The sequence below is a fragment of the Furipterus horrens genome, unplaced genomic scaffold (assembly GCF_987537825.1).
Source record: "Furipterus horrens unplaced genomic scaffold, mFurHor1.1.pri manual_scaffold_4, whole genome shotgun sequence".
Classification (NCBI taxonomy): domain Eukaryota; kingdom Metazoa; phylum Chordata; class Mammalia; order Chiroptera; family Furipteridae; genus Furipterus; species Furipterus horrens.
Genome location: NW_028327174.1, coordinates 171,808,987 through 171,828,087, shown reverse-complemented (window position 1 = coordinate 171,828,087; position 19,101 = coordinate 171,808,987). Strand labels below are relative to the sequence as shown.

The following is a 19,101-nucleotide window of genomic DNA, read 5'->3' as shown; positions in this document are numbered from 1 at the left end:
GTGGTAGGGCCTCTAAATGACCTCCCAGTCCGTATAATAGTTGTAATTACATCTATTGGCAGCGATTCCTGTTTAGGTTCCCGTTTCTGTGGTTCTGGGAATGTTGGTTCCTGCCCCCACTTTCCTTGCAAACCTTGGCATGTGTTTTCCCACAGAGAATTTTCTACCTTATCTGCCCACCTAGAGCAGGAATCGGAGTCTACATGAAAATACTCCCACTGACCAGGCCCCTCCACGCTATAGGTTCCACCTATGGGCTTTGGCCTAAAGAGGGGTACTTGACATATGATTTCTGACTGCTGTGTGTCCCTGTGTGCCATTGTGTGAGTGCATGTGTGCTGTGTGTGTCTGCGCTTGTGTCTCATGTCAGCATGTTTAACAGCCAGTCAGAGTGGATGTTGACCAAAAGAAAGCAGGGTCTGGAGTCAACCTCTGTGAGTGACCAGGGTGCAGGAGGGGGACATCAAGGGCTTGGGGCAGCTCCTGTTTCAACTGTTACAGACCTAGTTCAATATTTTAACAAGCAGTTCAGTTGTACCACATACATCACCTGGATATCAGCCATGGTTGTGTGTGTGAGAGAGAGACTTGGGGTACTGGGTTAGCCAGAGAGAAAGCCATGAGGGGTTGTAGGACCCTCCCAAAGGCTTCTGAAGGTGGGCCATGCACCCTGGCATTGGCAGAAGGTATAGATCTCATCTAGGTTCTTGACCTTAGTCATACAAGAGCACTGTGCAGAGAGTCCTAAGGTCAGGGGTTGTCCTCTTAGAACCCTGACCTCAGGAAGGAAAAAAATACCTGGGATCTCTAGGGGGACATGTGACAGGGTTGAGCACTGGAGCAACAGAGTCAGGAAGGTGGGTCTAGTTCCACCATATCGCTTCCACAACCACCTCCTCAGAGTCCCCACAGATACTGTCCCACTTGGCTGGGTTGGCCTGGATCTTTTATTTCATGTCACATCTTTTCCATTCCCACCACTGTTCTCCAGCCTGTAGCTTCATGGCTTATAAGGCTCCTGTGGGATCAGCATTTACCATCCTTCATGGTCTGGATGTCCTGTTTGGTTTTTCTAGGATCGCAGGAGACAGGAATGAGGCCACCCCCTCAGGATCTGTAACGTACCCATCAGGGACCTTGGTGCAGTCCATCCAAACACTCTGCTGAGCCCGACCCACCTACTCAATGTACAGTGCAAGGCAGATCCCAGGGGTGCCTGGGCACATCTTTTTACAGCTTCTCCTTCTTGCTCACCCTCCCCTGGGAGATTTCAGCTTCCTGGGGTTTCAACCACCACTGCATGCTGATGACTGCAAATCTCTGGCCTGGACGTCTGTCATAAACTCTGGCCATATCTCCACTGGGATGTTCCAGAGGCTCAGGTGTCCACAGATATCACCACCCCACAAACTTGCTACATCCCCCAGTTCCTCACCTTGGCACATGGCACCACCAACCGCCCAAGCCCACAAGTTAGAAACCAGCATTTTCTAAGTTAGGACTGTCCTGCTGCTCTCCTGCATATCTGTGAAGAGCATTGTCGCTTCCAAAGACTTTCTTCTCTTCCGTGATCTCACTTAGCTCTGGCCAGTTCATGGGTCTTATTTACTGAAGACATGCAACCAAATGGGTGATCAGACGTACCAAGGTCATGTTTTGGCCCTGCCCCACCTCTAGACTCATTTCTTGCCTCTCCCCTATTCTCCTTTAAACTTTATACCCCAGTATATCCAACTTGTATTTCCCTGAATATAAACTTTCTCTTCTAGACCTTTTCAAACTCATTTGTCCATTTTGCCTGTTTCTTCATTTTCCTAGGTGATTTCTACATATCCATCAGAGCTGGGAAGTCTTCCCTGCACTTGCCCTGTACCCACAGAACCCTGTGCACTCCCACCTGAGCCTTTCGCATTCTGTGCTGCAATTGGCTAACCATCAGCTTGGCTTCCCCCTTAGACTGTATGCCCCAGGAGGCTGGTCATGCCGTCTAGCTCATTATGTATCCCCAGTGCCTAACACATAGTAGGTGCTCAATAAGCAATTGTTTGCTGGACAAATAAATGAACAAAGGAGGTCAGGTAGTCAGTTGGGTCAGAACAAGGAAAAGAACCTAGGGTTTCTGCCCTTACTTGCAACCCCCCACAAGCTATGGCTTTCTGCTTGAAAGCATGTACATGAATTATACTTGTGCTCATTATCTTAGCGACAAATGTTGGAGGATTCTAGCTAGGTCAAGCATGTGTGAAGGAAGAGGCAGGTAAAGTCTTGTTCCTTCTAGACTTGTATGTACCAGAGATGGGGCCTATGCAAGCAAACACAGGGAAAGTGAGGAATGGACTTACGACCGGGATAAGCAAAGCTGGCATTCATTGTCATATGTGACCCCGTCAGTGCCACAGACCAGTTTGGATGTCTGGGAAGATTTTGGAGGCTCCCTCACATAGTCACAGACAGGGTGTGAAAAGAGAAGGCAGGAGGGAGGGCACTGGGATTCAGAGGCAGTGAGCAGGAACCCAGGGCTCTGTTTGGAGCCAGAGGGGCCCCTAAGATGAGCTAGATTCAAGAAGACCCCAGTGTGGGTCAGTGAGCATGAAACCAACCACTCAGGGCACCTTAGCATGTTTGCTTATATGTGCATGCTTGATCATGTGTGTGGCTGTGGCTATGTGTACATTAATGTGTACCTGTGTCTTCTGAGCCCAAGTATGCAGACATCCAACTGTGTACTACCTGTGTTTATGTGTGTGGAGTATGTGCCCTCAAGCTGCTAGGGATGTGGTCATTTACTCCTTAGAGGATCTAATTAGAACCTCTGCTGCTGGCCCCATTGAGGACCCCAGGAGATAGAAGCACCCATCATTCCCAGGAGGTCCCCCTCCCCTGTGGCTCCTGAACTCATCTTGGCCTGCATGACCTGTCTGGTCCCTGGTGTGGGAAGACTGGAGAAAAAGACAGGGCTTGGGACTTAACCGATGCTCAATCTGAAAAGGTTTCAGGCCAGACCTGAGGTCAGGCTCAGAGCTGGTTCAGGATGGGATCGAGGCCTGGGACAGGGATAGGGATAGGGTTGGGAGGCAGTACGGTGCAGCAGTGAAGGCCCCATGCCCTGGACAGCTGAATTATGCATTGTTTAGCTGTGTAAACTTGGATGAGCTATGTCTACTCTCTGAGTATCAGTTTCCTCATTTGCAAATACTCTAAATAATAATAATAGTTTTCTCGCATAGGGTTGATTGAAATAATGTACGTAAAGCATTTGGCTCTTTGGCTCAGAGCAAGTGGGGCTGGATTCTGAAGGGCTGACAGTGATGCTGCTGAGGCTGCTGGATGGGAAGATGACTTGAGCCTCTCATTATCTATGTGAAGGGAGGGCTGAGGGTCACAAGGAGGCCAACGCCACTGCATTGGGATCACTGGGGACATCAGGCCCACGAACAAGGTAGAATCAGGGTTTCAAGGACAGCTTGGTGTCTATGCATCAGAGTGAAGGGATGGATGACAGGGTATGGTTGGGGGAGGCTGGCATCTCCACAGGGCCATTCAGTGTGCCTGGGTCACCTCTTTGGCCTGAACCCTGCGGCCTGTCTGTCTGCGCTATACAAAGCAGAGAGTGCACTTGATCCTGCTGAGCCTGGGCTGGGGAATCTCACTGCTGTCAGGGGCCTTGGAGATCAGGTAGGGGCAGATCTCTCAAGGGCCCTCATGTAGGTTTGGAACTTTGGCAGTGGGGCTGGGCCTTCTCAGCCTGGAAGGGCTGACCTGAGAAATGTGCAGGCTCAGGAGACCACCCTGACCACTGTGGAGCCATGGGTGTTATCTGAGCAAGGGTGTGAAGAAAAAAACCACCAGTTTCCCAGCATGGATGGGAGGCTCCCCTCTGCAGAGGGAAGGCCAGAACAACAGCCCTGGGGTCACAACTGCAAGCAGCTGCCTTACCATTCTTGAGAAAATAAACTTTCCTGCTGACACTGCACTTCTGAAAGGCAAACCAGCAAGAATTAGAGGATATTGACTCTAGGCCCCAGGTCTAAGCATCTGAGGACTGCTTCTTCAGAGGACCTGATCCAGCCACTATCCAATTTCAAATTCTTCAAGGAAAGGTAGTGAGTCACCAGACAGTGGGACTCCCAGAAAGTTGATGTGACCTTGGGTTATATGAACAGAGGCAGAAAGTCCAGAATTAAGAATAGTCCAGCCTGTTCCTTATTATTCAGATTCCACTGCAATTATGTCCCATTTAATAATAAAAATAACCATTAGTGCGTGTCAAGCATAGAGAATACATGATCTGACTCTTCACACCTCTCTCACTACTATGTCACAGGGAGGAAAGGAGTCAGCAGCGGATGCTGTGGTCTGCTACCTAGATCCCACCTGCAGGACTGAGGCAATCATTTCCTTAGCTGCCAAGAGTACTGGCCACTCACAGCAAGTCCCTTCCTAGGAATTGCCCTCAAAGAATGGAGCTACCTCCCTGAAGTTCACATCCCCTACCCCAGTACAACAGCCCAACCCCCTCATCTCTGTTCAGAACCATGCTGAAGGGCCTCCCCAGTGCCAATGTCCCCGCAGGATCTTTGTAGGCCTCTGCTGCACTGCATTGCAGTCAACTTCTCTGTTCCTTCATGGGTGTTACCCCCATGAACACTCCCCCATAAACTGCATGCAGATCTGAGTCTGTTTCCTGGGGAACTCAACTAACTGATGAAGGAAGCTCAGAGGTAAAACAATGCAATTTTGTGAAGGGCAGAGCTGAGATTTGCACATGGGTCTGTTACTCAACCTGGCTCTTCCCACAGACACAGGTGTAACTCCTGGCCCCTTGAGGTCTGGATGAATTGCTTACAGGACCTGAGCAAATTGCGATGTGACTGGCCAGTATGATGAGTGGATGAGGGAGCAGGAGCCATATCTAACATCACAGGTGGAAGGAAAGGTGTTTATGTAAATTGGAGAAGGGCAGGATGCTTCTAAAAGATCTCTAAGGACTGTCTTGAGGCCAAGGGAGAGATGAGCTCTTCTCAACCTCCTAGGGCAGAGCCCATCCGTACAAGGAGGCTTCAGGGAGGCAGGTTTGAGTTCCAGAATGTTCTCTCGATGGCAGCTATGCCTCAATGAAGGCAGCTGTCTCTAGAAGTGGAGGGTTCTTTGTCACTGTACAAGGCACTGTGATTTTAGCTTCTCTTGGGAATTATTACAAGAGATTTCCAAGGCAGAGAGGGGAAAGGGAATTGAGACTAAGCAGCCTCTGGTGTGCTCTTTAAGCCTGGTGTTGGGGCATCAAAATACAAATCTAGCCTTGTCTCCACACTGTCCCAAAACCCTTCTAGGTCATAATTGCCAAAACCAGAAATTACTAAATGTCCTTCAACAGGAGAATGGATAAACTATGATACACACATGCAGTGGGATATGAGTTAGCAATAAAAATGAGCAAACATCTGATAATGCAACAACATGGCTGCATCTCCAAAACATGCTGAGCCAAAGAAGCCAGATACAAAAGCCTACATGCTGTGTGGATGGGGCACCTTGGGCCAAGGTCAAGGGCAGCCTGGAGGGCAAAGGAAACTTTCTATGTGACATTCTAGAATAGGCCAAACAAATCTATGGTAGAATAAAGAGCAGTGGTTGCCACTGGGAGTCGGGATGGGAGATGGGAATTGACTTACATGGAGATTTCTCTCTTTTTTTTTTTGACACGGAAAAATGGAGATGTCCTATGTATTGATGGGGGTCTGGGTTACACAGTTATATGCATTGTCAAAATGATTGAATAAAATTCATTGAGTGATAAGATGTGTGCATTTCATGGTAACTCTTAAGGGACAAAAAAAAAAAAGCATTAAAAAATATAAAGCCCGTCCATGGCTGCCTGTCATGATTGCTAAGCTCCTCCGTTTTATGTTTAGGACATGCACGAGCTGCTGCGGAACTTTGTCCTGGACTCACTTCGTAGTGCACATCCCCATGTCCCCACACCCCAGCTATTCTCCGCAGCCTGCGCTTCCTAGGACAGGCTCTACTTGGGCTCATACTGTTCCCTCTGCCTGAAATGTCCTTATTTTCCTTCTCCTCCTATTGACTCATATACCCTTTTTTCAACTCTCAGATGCACTTTCCAGAGAAGTCTTCCCTGATGTTCCCCAGGGTTTCCTGAGCAGGCCTGGATTTAGGCTTCTGTTTTAGTTTGTTCAGACTGCTATAATAAAAATACCATAAGCTTGCCCTGGCTGGTGTGGCTCAATGGATTGAGTGCTGGCCTGCTAACCAAAGGGTCACCGGTTTGCTTTCCAGTCAGGGCATATGCCTGGGTCACGGGCCAGGTACCCAGTTGGGGTCATGTGAGAGGCAGCCACACATTGATATTTCCCTGCCGCTCTTTCTCCCTTCTTCTCTCTCTAAAAGTAAATAAATAAAATCTTTAAAAAAATACCATAAACTAGATGGCTTATAAAAAACAAACATTTGGGGACCATTTGAGATCTTGCTCCCCAGCATATGTTGTCAATTTGGCTCAAATAAACTCCTATTAACAATTTTTTTTTAATTAAAAAAAAAACTGTGTTGGAGGCTGGAAGTTCAAGATCATGGCACCAGCAGATTTGGTATCTGGCAAGGGTCCCCTGCCTGGTTCATAGCCTGTACCTTTTTACTGTGTCCTCAGTGGTGAAATGTTCTAGGGAGCTTTCTGGGGTCTCTTTTATAAGGGTACTAATCCCATTCATGAGGGCTCTGACTTCAGGACGTACCTTCTAATACCATTATCTTGGGGGTTAGGATTTCAGCATATGAATTTTGGCGGGGGGTGGGGGTGGGGGACACAAGCATTCAGACAGTATCGGTTCCTTCCATGCCACCATATGCTGTCCCACTGGGTCACTTCTTCCATCCTATGGGCCTGAGCCCCTTGGGGCTCCCTTGTCTCTGCCTCTGTGTGGCAATGCCCCAACACAGTGAGTGTTTGGAAATTGACCACTAGAGTACATTGTAGGGAAGAGTTCAGAACCCTGCGCTGTCAAGGGTTTTTTCCTGAAGGATTTGGGAAGAAGTTATATTTACCCCCAGGCTGCCCTTGACCTTGGCCCAAGGTATCCCCTCCTTACTCAGCGAAGGCAGGAATCTGAAATGGGCACAAGGACTGTCTTCAGGGCAGGCCTCCTCAGCATTTCCAACAGGAGGAGTACTCAGGGAAAGGAAGCCAGGTGGGAGTAAGCAGGCTGTGCCAGGCCAGATGCCCCAGACCTGTTCTCTGAGACCCCAGCCTCTAAGTCTGTGTCCCCAACTGGGTAAATGGGTGTGGGACTGACCATGAGGTCAATGGCTTTGATGTCCTGCCAGGCCTTGCCCTGTAACATCATAGTTTTGTCCAGGTGGGTCTGAAGTAGTCTCCCTGCTTTCCCCTTTAATCTGTTCTCAACAGTAACCAGAGTGATCCTTTTACCATATAACTTTGCTCAAAACCCTTCAGTGCCTCCCATTTCACTCAGAGGAAAGGCCAAGTTCATATTGGCCTTCAAGGTCTGACCCCCTATAGTTCCTTGTTGCCTCTGTTATCTCCCTTCCCATCATGCTGAACCCTGGCCTCTCACTCCCCTCCAACTGGCCTCCTTACTGTACCTCAAACACTCCACGCATGCTTCTACCTCTGGGCCTTGCACTGCCTGTTCCCTCTGCCTGGAACCTTCTTCTTCCAGATATTCACATGGCTCACTCCCTCACCTCCTTCAAGCTTTGTTCAGACATTATCCTCTGAGTGAAAACTCTGCTGATTTATCATTACAACCCCCTCCCAGTCTCCCTCACCCTACCCCATATTATTCCCTTAGCCTATGTTCTTCTAACATATGGTTTAACATGTATTACACCTATCTTGTTTATTGTCTATTCTCCCCACCACCACCCCACTGGATTTAAGCTCCATCATGGACGTTCTTTCTTCGTTTTGCTCACTGAGAGGTCTTAAGGGCCCAGAACAATGCCTTATACACAGCATATGTGGGACTGCTGAGGTGCTCCAGACGCAGAGGAGGCCCCACTCCAGCTGCACATGTTCAATCCAGGACAAATGCTCCCAGGAAGAGGGCTCCCATGTGCTCACATGGCTGCTCTCAGTCGCACATCACTAGGCTGTCAGACTAGTTGAAAGCTCAGAGGACCCAGGCCAGGCTTCCCTTAGGACCCACCATCCTGTAGCCAGCAGACTTTCATATCTCCCTGGAGAGAGGCCTGCTCCTTTCTGCCTCCCTGACCTTAGCCCAGTAGTTGCTCAGTGCAGTTTTGAACTAGAACCATCTCCTACTTCACAGCTGGAGAAATGTAGGCCCAAGAGGGGAAAGGATTTTTGCAATTCTAGGCCCGAGTCAGAAATTGAACCCAGATGTCCTTTCTTCTAGCCCAGGGCTTTCCCCACCCATGGAGAAGGGTGCAAAGAAAGTTATATGCAGAAAACCGAGGCCTCAGGGTGCCCTAAGCCCAGCCTCTGCCCCCACCCCCAGCTCATCTACCAATGCCAAGCCACAGAGAATCCAAGCTCTGCCAACTCACCCCTGTCCACAGCGAGGAGGGCAACCAAGGCCAGGGCAACCACCCACAGATGGACGATCGTGCTGCCCCTGGGCTCGTGTGGGCTCAGCTGGCTGCAGCCTGGACCAGGGCAAGGATGGGGGCCTATTTTATAGTGCTGATCTCTACCCTTATCTCATCTGGGGCCAGATGGAAAGGCAGGAGCGTCACTGTCACCAAGAGTTAATCTTGTACCCTGGCATCTGGAGAGAGCTTTCTCTGGACAGAGATACTGAGCTGTGGTGGAATGGGACTAGGCTGGGGCGCTGGCAGATTTTCAAAGTGAGGAAGTGTTTGAACAACTTTGCAAAGCTGATGCCAGTCTGAGGGCTGGAGCAGGAAGGAGAGGAAAATTGAAGTAGAAAAGGAAAAAGAGAAACCAAGTCAGGAAAGAGGGTGGGTGGGGAGAGAGGGAGAGAGACAGAGAGAGAGAGAGAGACAGAGAGAGACAGAGAGAGAGACAGAGAGAGAAAGAGAGAAGGCAGATCAGAAAGAAAGGGAAAAAAAAGCAGCAACTGGAAAGTGGCAGGAGGCAGAGAAAAGGGGCTGGAGTCATGGATTCCTTTCCTTGTGCCTCTACTAACCAATTTTGTGACCTCTGAAAAGCTACTTTTTAAACTGGGCCTCAGTTTATCCAGGCACAAAATGGGAATGATAATTCTGGCACTGCCTGCCTCAGGGCTGCTGTGAAGGTGAGCGTGGTCATAGTAAATGGGAAAGTATTTTGCAGAGTATGAAATGAGGTACATAAAGGTAAACAGAAATGTTCCCTTTTCTTTCTTTTTCCATCATGAGGAAGGCACAACTGACAGGGGAAAGGGCAAAATAAAATATAAGGACTATGCCCTCATGATTTGCCCATGTTATTTGTCCATTTGCATTTTAATAGGTTAAATGCAGACAAGATTCTTTTCAAGAAAAATCAATATCTAAAACTATACCATATTTATGCAATATATATGAATGAGATATTTGGTTGTCTGCTTTCAAAGAATTTCTGATTTATTAAAAGAATAACAAAATTTTATTACATATGTATCTCTCTAATTCATTTAGATCAGTGATTATCAGCTCCCTCTGCAGATTAGATTTCCCAGAGAAGCATTAAAAACTACAGAAGCAGAAGCAGAGCTTCCCTCAAGAATATGTGAATAAAAATTTTAGTGTTTTTTTTTTTTTTTAACTTTTTTATTAGTCCTGGCTGGTAGCTCAGCTGGTTAGAGCATCATCCTGATATGCCAAAGATGTGAGTTAAATCTCCCATCAGGACACACACAAGAATAAACCAATGAATGCATGAATAAGTGGAACAACAAATTAATGGCTCTCCCTCTCTCTCTCTCTCTCTCTCTCTCTCTCTCTGTGTTTTTTCTCCCCTGTTTTCTCTCTCTCTCAAATCAGTAAGTAAAAATATGAAATAAAATAAAACCTTAGCTGTAAGATTTCAAACTTATAGATAAGTTGTGAGAAGGAGTCAATGGGAAGGATTCATATTTAAGAATCACCCCTTTGCAGGAGGGGGGTGTCCCAGTACGCCAGTCACCCTTACAGACCAAGAGAAGCAGCCCCAGGTGTGCAGCCCAGCCCAATCTGCCTGAGATCTATGACTCAGCTTCGAGATCCTCCTGCCCCACAGGAACCTATGTGGCCATCAGATGCCTCTCACGCAGGTGGCGGCTATCCTTCCACTGCTTAGCCAGGCAGAGCAAATATTTAACTATAATCTCCTGTCCTAGAACAAGAACATTAACTGATAAAGGGAGGGGAACTTTAAAGGTCATCAAAGCCCTGTCTCCCACCTTTTTCCCAGGCCATCCCATAGCAACTTCCCCAGGAAGTCATTCACCCTCCTGCAATGAGGAGCTCACTACCTACCAGTTTCATTGTTGAATGGCTTTGAACAGCATCCCTCCGCACAAGAGGTTGGCTTCCCTGAGACTCCATGCTTCTGGGTTGCTGTGAGAGCCCAGGAGAAGCCCCTGACACACACCAGACCCCAGGTGGCAGGCCTGGGACAGAGTGCCTGGTGTGTCTCTGGAAAAGGGGCAAGGCTGCCTCCTTCTAGCCTGAGCCAAGCCCCCCTTACTAACCCCTGCTCTGACTTCCCTGGGGTGTAGAGAAGTACAGGGAGAGAGTTCTTGACCAGAAGTGAGGTGATCTGGGGTTGTTACTGCTTCAACAAATGTTATTGTGTCTGTTTTATTACATGTATTGTTCTAGTCCCAAGGGATTCAGCTCTGAATAAGTCCCTGCCTTTAAGACACTTACATTCTAGTGGCAGACAGTAAATAAATATAAAATATACACGTGGTATATTATGTAGAGGAGAACTTAAGTGGTATAAGAAAGTGACAAAAGGGAAGGAGGCAGCTCTGTTAGATAGTGACATGGGAGTAAGAAGGAGCAAGTCCTGCAGAGGCCCGGGGGAAGAGCCTGCCTAGCGGAAGAACTGCACGTGCAAAGGCCCTGGGATAGGAACAAGCCTAGCAAGCTCAGGAAGTAAATATCAGGGCGTCCATTATGGCTCCAGTAGAGTGAACAGGGAATTGAGTAGCAGGAGGTAATTCAACCTTTGTGTCTCCTGCTAGCTGTGGAGTTGGTATCTCAGCCACTGTGTTCCAGGGAGGGAATGTCCATGATGCAGATAAAGAATTGTTGATCAACAGATAAAGAAGTACTAGGAAAATTGCTCCTGGACTGCAACTCTTATCCAATTAGCCTTTCCTCCAAACCCCTTACCCACCCTTTCTTCCCTTTATAAAAGGGTTGGCTTGAGATGAGATGTTAAGACGATTTTTGAGGAAACATAACCATCTGTCTTCTCAGATCTCTGGCCATCTGAAAAAAGTGCCCATAAAGATTCGAACCTTGTCTCTACTTATTGGTTCTGGTAGTGACCGGTGGCACAAATGCCGACTTTTCCGGTTTCAGCTGTGCTGGCTATCGTGCCCTGTGGACCTGGTTTGGTGGAGGAGGGAACCTTTAGGGTACCTGATCATCCTCTCCCCTCTGTGGCAGTGCCACCTTCTGCAGAGCCTGAGAAACATCCCCAGGAGGCAGGAAGCTTCTCACTTTTGCTTTCACCGTGCCAGAGGTTTCCACCGTCCTCAGGGGCCAAACCCTTGGACCATCAGATACATTCAAAGCTCCACTGGGACTTTGTTTCCTGTCTTTACTCTCTTGCTGCCTGTTGAGTCTCCCAGATCTAGGAGCTGAGATATCTTTTCAATCCTGCCCTACTCTTGGCCTCCTCAGACCAGGCCCGTTATGGAGCAGACACCACTAGCCTCCCGCAGGGCCTTTCCGTCCCCTGAAGAGCTGGAACAGGTGACTAAAAGCTTGTCAGTCCATGTCACTGGGGGCTGGTGTGAGGAAATCATGCAGTTTGCCTACTTAGGCAGACCTTATATGCTGGGAGTTTACTACTATCTACTCCAGTACACATGTTAAAAACTTTATATATATTAAATAATGCTCACAAAACCCTGAAGGCCCTACCATTATATCCATTTCACAGATGAGAAACTAAGGTACAGGAAGATTTAATGACCTGTCCAAAGTCTCAAGGCTTGTAAGTGGCAGAGCTGGCATTCAATCTGTCTGACGTTAAAGCTCATAATTTTAGCAGATGTTTCTGCCCACCTGGATTCTGGTTTCAAACGTATACACTGAGCAGCTCATCCCTGGCCCAGTAAACTGAAACAGCACGGGCAGAAGAAAACACACAATTTCCTTCTGGAGGGAAGTCCTCAAAATTGCCAGGTGGGGACCAGAGGTAGAGGGAACCTTCTTGCAGTTGAGCCTTGCTAAGGTCCAGAAGTCCTGCAAATAGGGCTGTTCCAGAAGGTGATCAATCCAGGGGTTGAGACAGAGGATGGGAGGCACTGCCCCACATGCTCTGTAGCGTGGCTAGATTCAGAAATCATGACCCATGTGACCCCAGTTGACATTTTCTCAGATATGACCACCTGCAGCACCAGGCTAAGTTTGGACACTGAGGACCCAAAAGACTGACCCTCCTCCCTGCAACCTGCACCATCTCCCCAACATTTACATAGTACCTGTGCTGTGTGAGGTCCTGTTCTAAGCCCCTTCCATTTAATTTTTAAATGAGTTCACTTAATTTTTATGAAAACCCTATGAAATAAGTTTTACAGAGGAGACAATTGAGATACTGAGTGGTGAGTATCTTGGTCATGGTTACACAGCTGGGGTTGGAGGCAGGTAGCCTGTCTCCAGAGGGCAAGGAGCTACAGCAGCCTTTGGGTATTTGTCCAAGCAGAGGCAGAGAGAAATGAGTTGCTTCTAGTGCTCTGCACTTTGGTGTATTGACAGCTGAGGCCTCAGGGGTTGTACTGCCCCATCTCCAGTGAAGTTTTCTTGCTTGGACATGCAGACCACCCTTCCCCCCCACTGCCCTTCCTCTGAATGTGTGACCTGGCCATGGAGCCTCCTGTCCCACTCTTCCTTCCCAACTTCGGAGAGGGGTCCTTGGATACTCACTGGGAGCTCCTCCTTCTCATGTGTCCAGCCCTAGGGTCTTCTACCATCTGTTTTCTCTGGGATGCTGTCAAGGATCCAGGGCTGCTCCAAGGAGAGGAGGAACTGAAGGAAGGGCCGGTGTGTTTAGAGAAAGAGCACTGATTTAGGAATAAGGCAGAACTGGGTTTGAACCCTAGCTTGGCCACTCACTAGCTATGGTAAGCAGAATAATGCCCCTCTTCAAAGATATTCACCTCTGAATCCCCAAAACCTGTGAATATGTTACCTTGCATGACAAAAGGGACTTTGCAGATATGACTAAGTTAGGATCTTGAGATGAGGATATTACATTATTGTGGATTATCAGAGTGGGCTAAATGCAAACATCAGTGTCATTATAAGGGGAGGCAGGAGAGCCAGAATCAGAGAAAGAGATTTGCCAATGGAAGCAGAGGTCAGAGTGAAGCAGGGAATGCAGGAAGCCCCTAGATGCTGGAAAAGTACAAGGAACAGATTCTCCCCTAGAGCTTCCAGAAGGAACACAGCCCTGCTGACCCATTTTAGACTTCTGAGCTCCAGAACTGTAAGATAATATAGTTGCATTGTTGTAAGCCTCTAAGTTTGTGGTCATTTGTTACAGAAGCCATAGGAAACTAATCTACTAGCTATACGACCTTGAGCAAGTTCCTCAACCCTGGAAACCTCAATTTTCTCATCTGTGAAATGGACTAATAAAACCTACCTTGCAGCATTGTTGTATTAGAAAATGTATGTAATAAAAGCCTGGTTCATTATAAAACTTAATAAATGCTGCTATGAAAAGGAGGAAGAGAAGCAGAAAGAGGAAGAGGAGAGGAGCTGGGTGGCAAAGCTACAGCAGACCCACATTCTGGGGAGTCCCAGGAAACACACGGGTTCCACAACAACCTGCCCAGATCAAGCCTGGACCCACCATCCAGCTTTAATTTGTTTTGACTTCAGGATACTCTTATCCACCTTAGAACGGTCAAGGGGCAATCCCTGCTAATATGCCCTTCTGAAAGCTTTGCCTCCTGAATGAGGAACTGAGGTGTCTTAGTCCATTCAGGTTTCTATAACAGAACTATCATAGACTGGAGGTCTTATCAACAACAAACATTTATTTTTCATAGTTCTAGGGCCTGGGAAGTCCAGGATTCAGTATCTGGTGAGGGCCTACTTCTTGGTTCATAGATGGTCCATCTTTTTGCTGTGTCCTCACAGGCCCGAAGGGAGCTCTCTGGGGTCTCTCTTACAAGGGTACTAATTCCATTCATGAGGGCTCCCCTCTCATGACATAGTCAAAGGCCCCACCACCAAATACCATCACAATGGGGATTAGGAGAACATTCGTTTGCCTTCTGACTTCTCAGTTTTCCAGGTTTGAACAACAACAGTCTGTGGGACTGTGCAAGTCATACACTAAATCCTTGTTTTGTAAAGGAACTGAGCTTGTGGCCCGAAAGAGCCATTGTCATTCATCATTGTGTGTGCGTGTCTGTGTGACAGCCAACAGCCTCCAGCTTCTCCACATCCTCAATATTTTGTTTCACAGTCTAGTGAGTGCAAAATGGTATTTCATTTTGGTTTAAATTTGCATTTTCCTAAAAACTAATGATGTTGGACACTTTCTCATGTGCATTTTGGCTATTTGTGTACCTTTAAGATTCTGTTCAAGTCTTTTTGTCCACTTAAATAATAAATAAATTTGGTTGTTCATCTTTCATTGTTGACATAAATTCATTGCTGGCTAATGTGCAAAATGGTACAGTTGCTTTGAAGAATTGTTTTGGCAGTTGTTTAAAAATTACATATCTATCTACCCAGCAATTCTACCCAAGTAAATAAAAATGTGTCTACACAAAGGCTTAAATATAAATATTCACAGAAGCTTTATTTTTAATAGCCAAAAAGTGGAAGTAACCCAAATGTCCATCAACTGGTGAATAAACAGATGAACTGTGAAACATCCATAGAATGGAATATGATTCAGCAATAAAAGTGACTTTATCGATATGTTCTACATGGATGAATCTCATAAATGTTGTTATTTTCAAAGGAAGACAAACACAAAAGAATACACACTGTTTAATTCTGTGTATGTGAAGTTCTACAACAGGCAAAGCTTATTTTTAGTGACAAAGAAAATCAGTGGTTGCTTTTAAGGTAGTATGTGGGGAGGTTTTCCTGGGAACGACAGGAGAGAACTTTCAGGAGTGATGGAAATGTTCTATATTGTTTAGAGTGATGATTACACTGATGCATACAACTGTCAAAATTCATGAAGTTAAACTTTTAACATTTATACATTTCATAATATGTTCAATAGATTACATCTCGTTTAAAAAACTAATAACATCTCAATTTTAAATTGCTACCACTAGGTGGCAGTGGTGCCTAATGCCACAGAGACGGTCGAGTTGGTAAAGGCTAAGATTCCGAAGTGTTCTTGAAAGCTTGACTCATTGTTTTGTGTGCATTTACTTTTAATTTCAATCAATTGCATTATGCTGGACGTCTCTTTCCGTTTCCTATTCTTCCTCTTCCCCTATTTGGCATTGTGTTTTAAAGATCTATTTACAATGTTATGTGGATATCTAGTTCATTGCTCATTATTGTCATGGACCATTCCAGTGATTAATAAGTGCCTCATTGGGTCTAGCTCTCCAACCATCACAAATAATTATAGATAAAATACCTTCTTTTAAAAAAAGTTATTTATGTATGTATTAATTTATTTTATGGATTGTATTGTTACAATAATTCCTATCTTTTCCCCCTGGATCCCCTCCTTCCAGCACCACCCCTCTCCCAGCGATCCCCCCCTCGTCCCCGGTCAATACCCATGGGTCGTACATACAAGCTCTCTGGCTTCACCCTTTCCTATATTCTTCTTCTTCTTTTTTAATAATTAATTAATTAATTAATTTTTTAAACAATAAAAAATAACAATTTCTCCCTCTCAGACTTAAGACCCTTTATAATCTTATAAAGGACAATGGGCAAAGGTCCTCTAGCTGCTTCAAGCTGGACATGGTTGTCATCCTACCTACCCTTGGGTCCAGAAATCCCTAATAAGAGTCGGGGTGTGGAGGGGAGGGTGGCCTTCCCACATGGGGAAGGATCATGCAGACTCCAGGTTGGTTGGCTGTCCCCAGACAATGGTGTGCTTGGTTTAACAGGCTGGCATCCTTGTTGTATTCTGGGGCAACAGATTTGGCAACAGGGTTAAAAGACATCATTCAATCCATAACCACTAGATGACAAAAGGCAGGCATTAATTTTTCAATTTCCCACATTAGGGAAAAAAGGGGCTTCTTTGGAGGAAGGTGTGCCAGGAACATCTCACTTGTCCAAAACCCTTTTATCCGTTTATACTTAGTTTGGGCTGAGGGAAATATTTTAGGTTTCCCCCCTCTCAGACCTCTGGGCTCTTTCTGTCCGAGCCATTAGGATAGAAAAGAGAAACCAGTTTTAAGTACAGCCCACAGACCACCCCATATTTCACCAACCCAACCACTTAGTTCAGCCAAACCGTTGAGTCTCAGGAGGCAACAATGCCGACAGGATTAAGTGAGGCCTATACGTACAGACAATCACTCAGGTAATGAGATCATAGGTGTATGTCCTTTGGAAACAGAAAACACATGCTAATTTATGCAACATAACCCACGATAAAATACCTTCTTATGTGTCTCTTTGTGGATCTGTGCAAACATTTATCTAATTATATAGCCAGGATTGGGATCCTTCCCATCTCTATTCATATTTATATATTTGTACTTTAAAAAATTCTTTTACCTAATAAAGTTCTCCTGAATTCCTTGTGCTAAAACAACTAAATCAAAGCAATATCTGAAACTTTTAAGTTAGAAGAAATATTTGCTGTGAGTCCTTTCATTTTCTATGTCTTTTTGCAAAACATAGTGTTATTTATGATGTGGTTTAAATTTACAGAATAGTATTGTTGACTAAGATTTGGACCTCCAAACTGATAATCATGGATTTTATTCTACTGAATAAATTTCTCCCAATTCTTTGTGGTAAGGAAGCTAAATTTACAGAAAATCCTAAACTTTAAATTAAAGGATATTTTAGAACAACTTCTAAGGCAAACTTTCTCAACATTTTGGGGTCTGATAATTCTTTGTTGTGGGGGGCTGTCCTGTGCATTATTGGATGTTAAAAAGCGTCCCTGGTCCTGACTGGTGTGGCTCAATTGGTTGGGCATCGTCCCACAAAGCAAAAGGTCACAGGTTCGATTACCAGTCAGGGCACATACCTGGGTTGCAGGTTCAGTCCCTGGGTGGGGCACATACCAGTGGCATTGATTTTTCTCCCCCTCTCTTCTTCCCTTCCCCTCTCTATAAAAATAAATAAATAAAATCTTTTTTAAAGAAAACATCCCTGGCTATTACAGTAGATGTCAGTAGCATTCCTCATCCCCATTTATGGCAACCAAAAATGTCTCCAGATATGGTCAAATGTCCAATAAGGGGTGTAAAAGTACGCCCGGTTGAGAACCACTGTTTTAACATAAATGAACTCTGAGATTCATTTGGGGCCTTTCTTTAGACTCTTCCTTTCTTTTTGTCAGTTTATTTCAACCCTAATCTCAGCTAGACTTGCTTTTGCATTTTGTGGTCCTTTTCACAGCACCCCCACCCCCACTCCCTTGCTTTCTAGCTGGGATAAAGCTCTTCCTCCCTGGAGATCTTAGCCTTGTAGTAGACTGAGCGCCAAGCAATCCTCTAGGCTCCCTTCTCTCTAGGTTTCCTGGCTCCCTCTCTCAGCCACTACAGTGTGGCAGAGGAAGAAGAGGGAGTCAAAATTCACCTGTGTCCCCCTCCCTGAGAAATACAGAAGAGCTTGGAGCACCCCACAGTGGCTAATACAATCTGAAAAGTCTGATGATTTGGTCTGAAAGGGGAACAGAAAAGGGGATCTCTCTTTTCAATTCTCACATTCTCTTTCCTCACCAGGGAGCTATTTTCCCTCTATATCTCCTTTGTGATTTCATTTTTTATTTACTATCCTTGGCTAAACACCCGGAGTGATGACTGTCCTTATATTCCTCAGCATACTAGCATTGTAAGTGTTTCTCAGGAAGGTTTTCTGTAGTCAAATCAGTGAGGGCCATGCTGCCTTCTGGATTCTGCTTGTGAACTCTGGCAATGACCATCAGTATATTAAAGCCTTTGAGAAGCTCTTCAGATGTCTGTTTTTAACCCAGCATTTGTCAGGTTAAGTGACTACAGAATCTTCCCACCCTTCCCTGCACCATTTAACAGATATCTATTAACACTCAGAACGAATATCCCAAGGAAAGCAGCTTGGGAAATGTTGACTTAGCTATTAACAACCTGCATCTTTTGTAAAATGCCTTCAAAAGCCATTAAAGTGTCCATTCATTTATTTTTAAAAAAATTGTTGAGCATCCATCATGCTAGGTATTAGGGCTAAAAAATTATTTGTCCCAGCAGCCCCCAAGCTAGCAGGGGGTTGAATGATCAGCAGATATGTCAAGGTCTCCATCAGATGTTAAGGAAACATGGAATCCAGTGATTAATTCAGTCAATGGAGTTCTGATCACCTTCACAGATTAGGCAGTACCTCCTCACTAAGCCTAGAATATGTGACTGGGGCCCTTACATCATTGCAATAACAGGAGCTTGTTAGAAAGGAAGCATCTCAGGCTCCACCTCAGAACTACCAAGTCAGTATCTGTGCTTTAACAAGATCCCAATGTGACCTCTACATGTATTACTATTTGAGAAGCACAGCCTTAAAATGAATGTACTTTCTGACAAGAATGTAACCAGAAGCAAAATGCATTTCTGTGTGATGTCTTGGCCAAAGGCTGACCTAGTGCCCTCCAGGCTACACCAGGCAGAAAAAGTAGAAAGGTGAGAATGGTAGAGGCAACAAATGTCTTCCCTCCTCTCAGAGTCCTCACCTAGCAGTGACTGATTCACCAGGTAAGCCTGCAGGTATGTCATCAGGAGGCAAGGACAGGTAATGAAGCTGGACGTGTGA

General features: G+C 45.8%; 1 protein-coding gene across 1 annotated transcript in view; it reads right to left on the bottom strand.

Moving 5' to 3' along the window:
* Positions 1-1,026: 1,026 nt before the first annotated feature.
* The window catches only part of SPINK4 (serine peptidase inhibitor Kazal type 4), a 51,898-nt gene continuing 33,823 nt past the window's right edge, over positions 1,027-19,101 (bottom strand). Inside the window, exons 2-5 of the mRNA XM_090275237.1 lie at positions 8,544-8,646; positions 3,937-3,973; positions 2,343-2,455; positions 1,027-1,072 (exon numbers count right to left, since the gene is read on the bottom strand). Of these exons, the coding sequence (XP_090131363.1) occupies positions 1,027-1,072; positions 2,343-2,455; positions 3,937-3,973; positions 8,544-8,646 (299 nt within the window). The remainder of the gene's footprint in view (positions 1,073-2,342; positions 2,456-3,936; positions 3,974-8,543; positions 8,647-19,101) is intronic.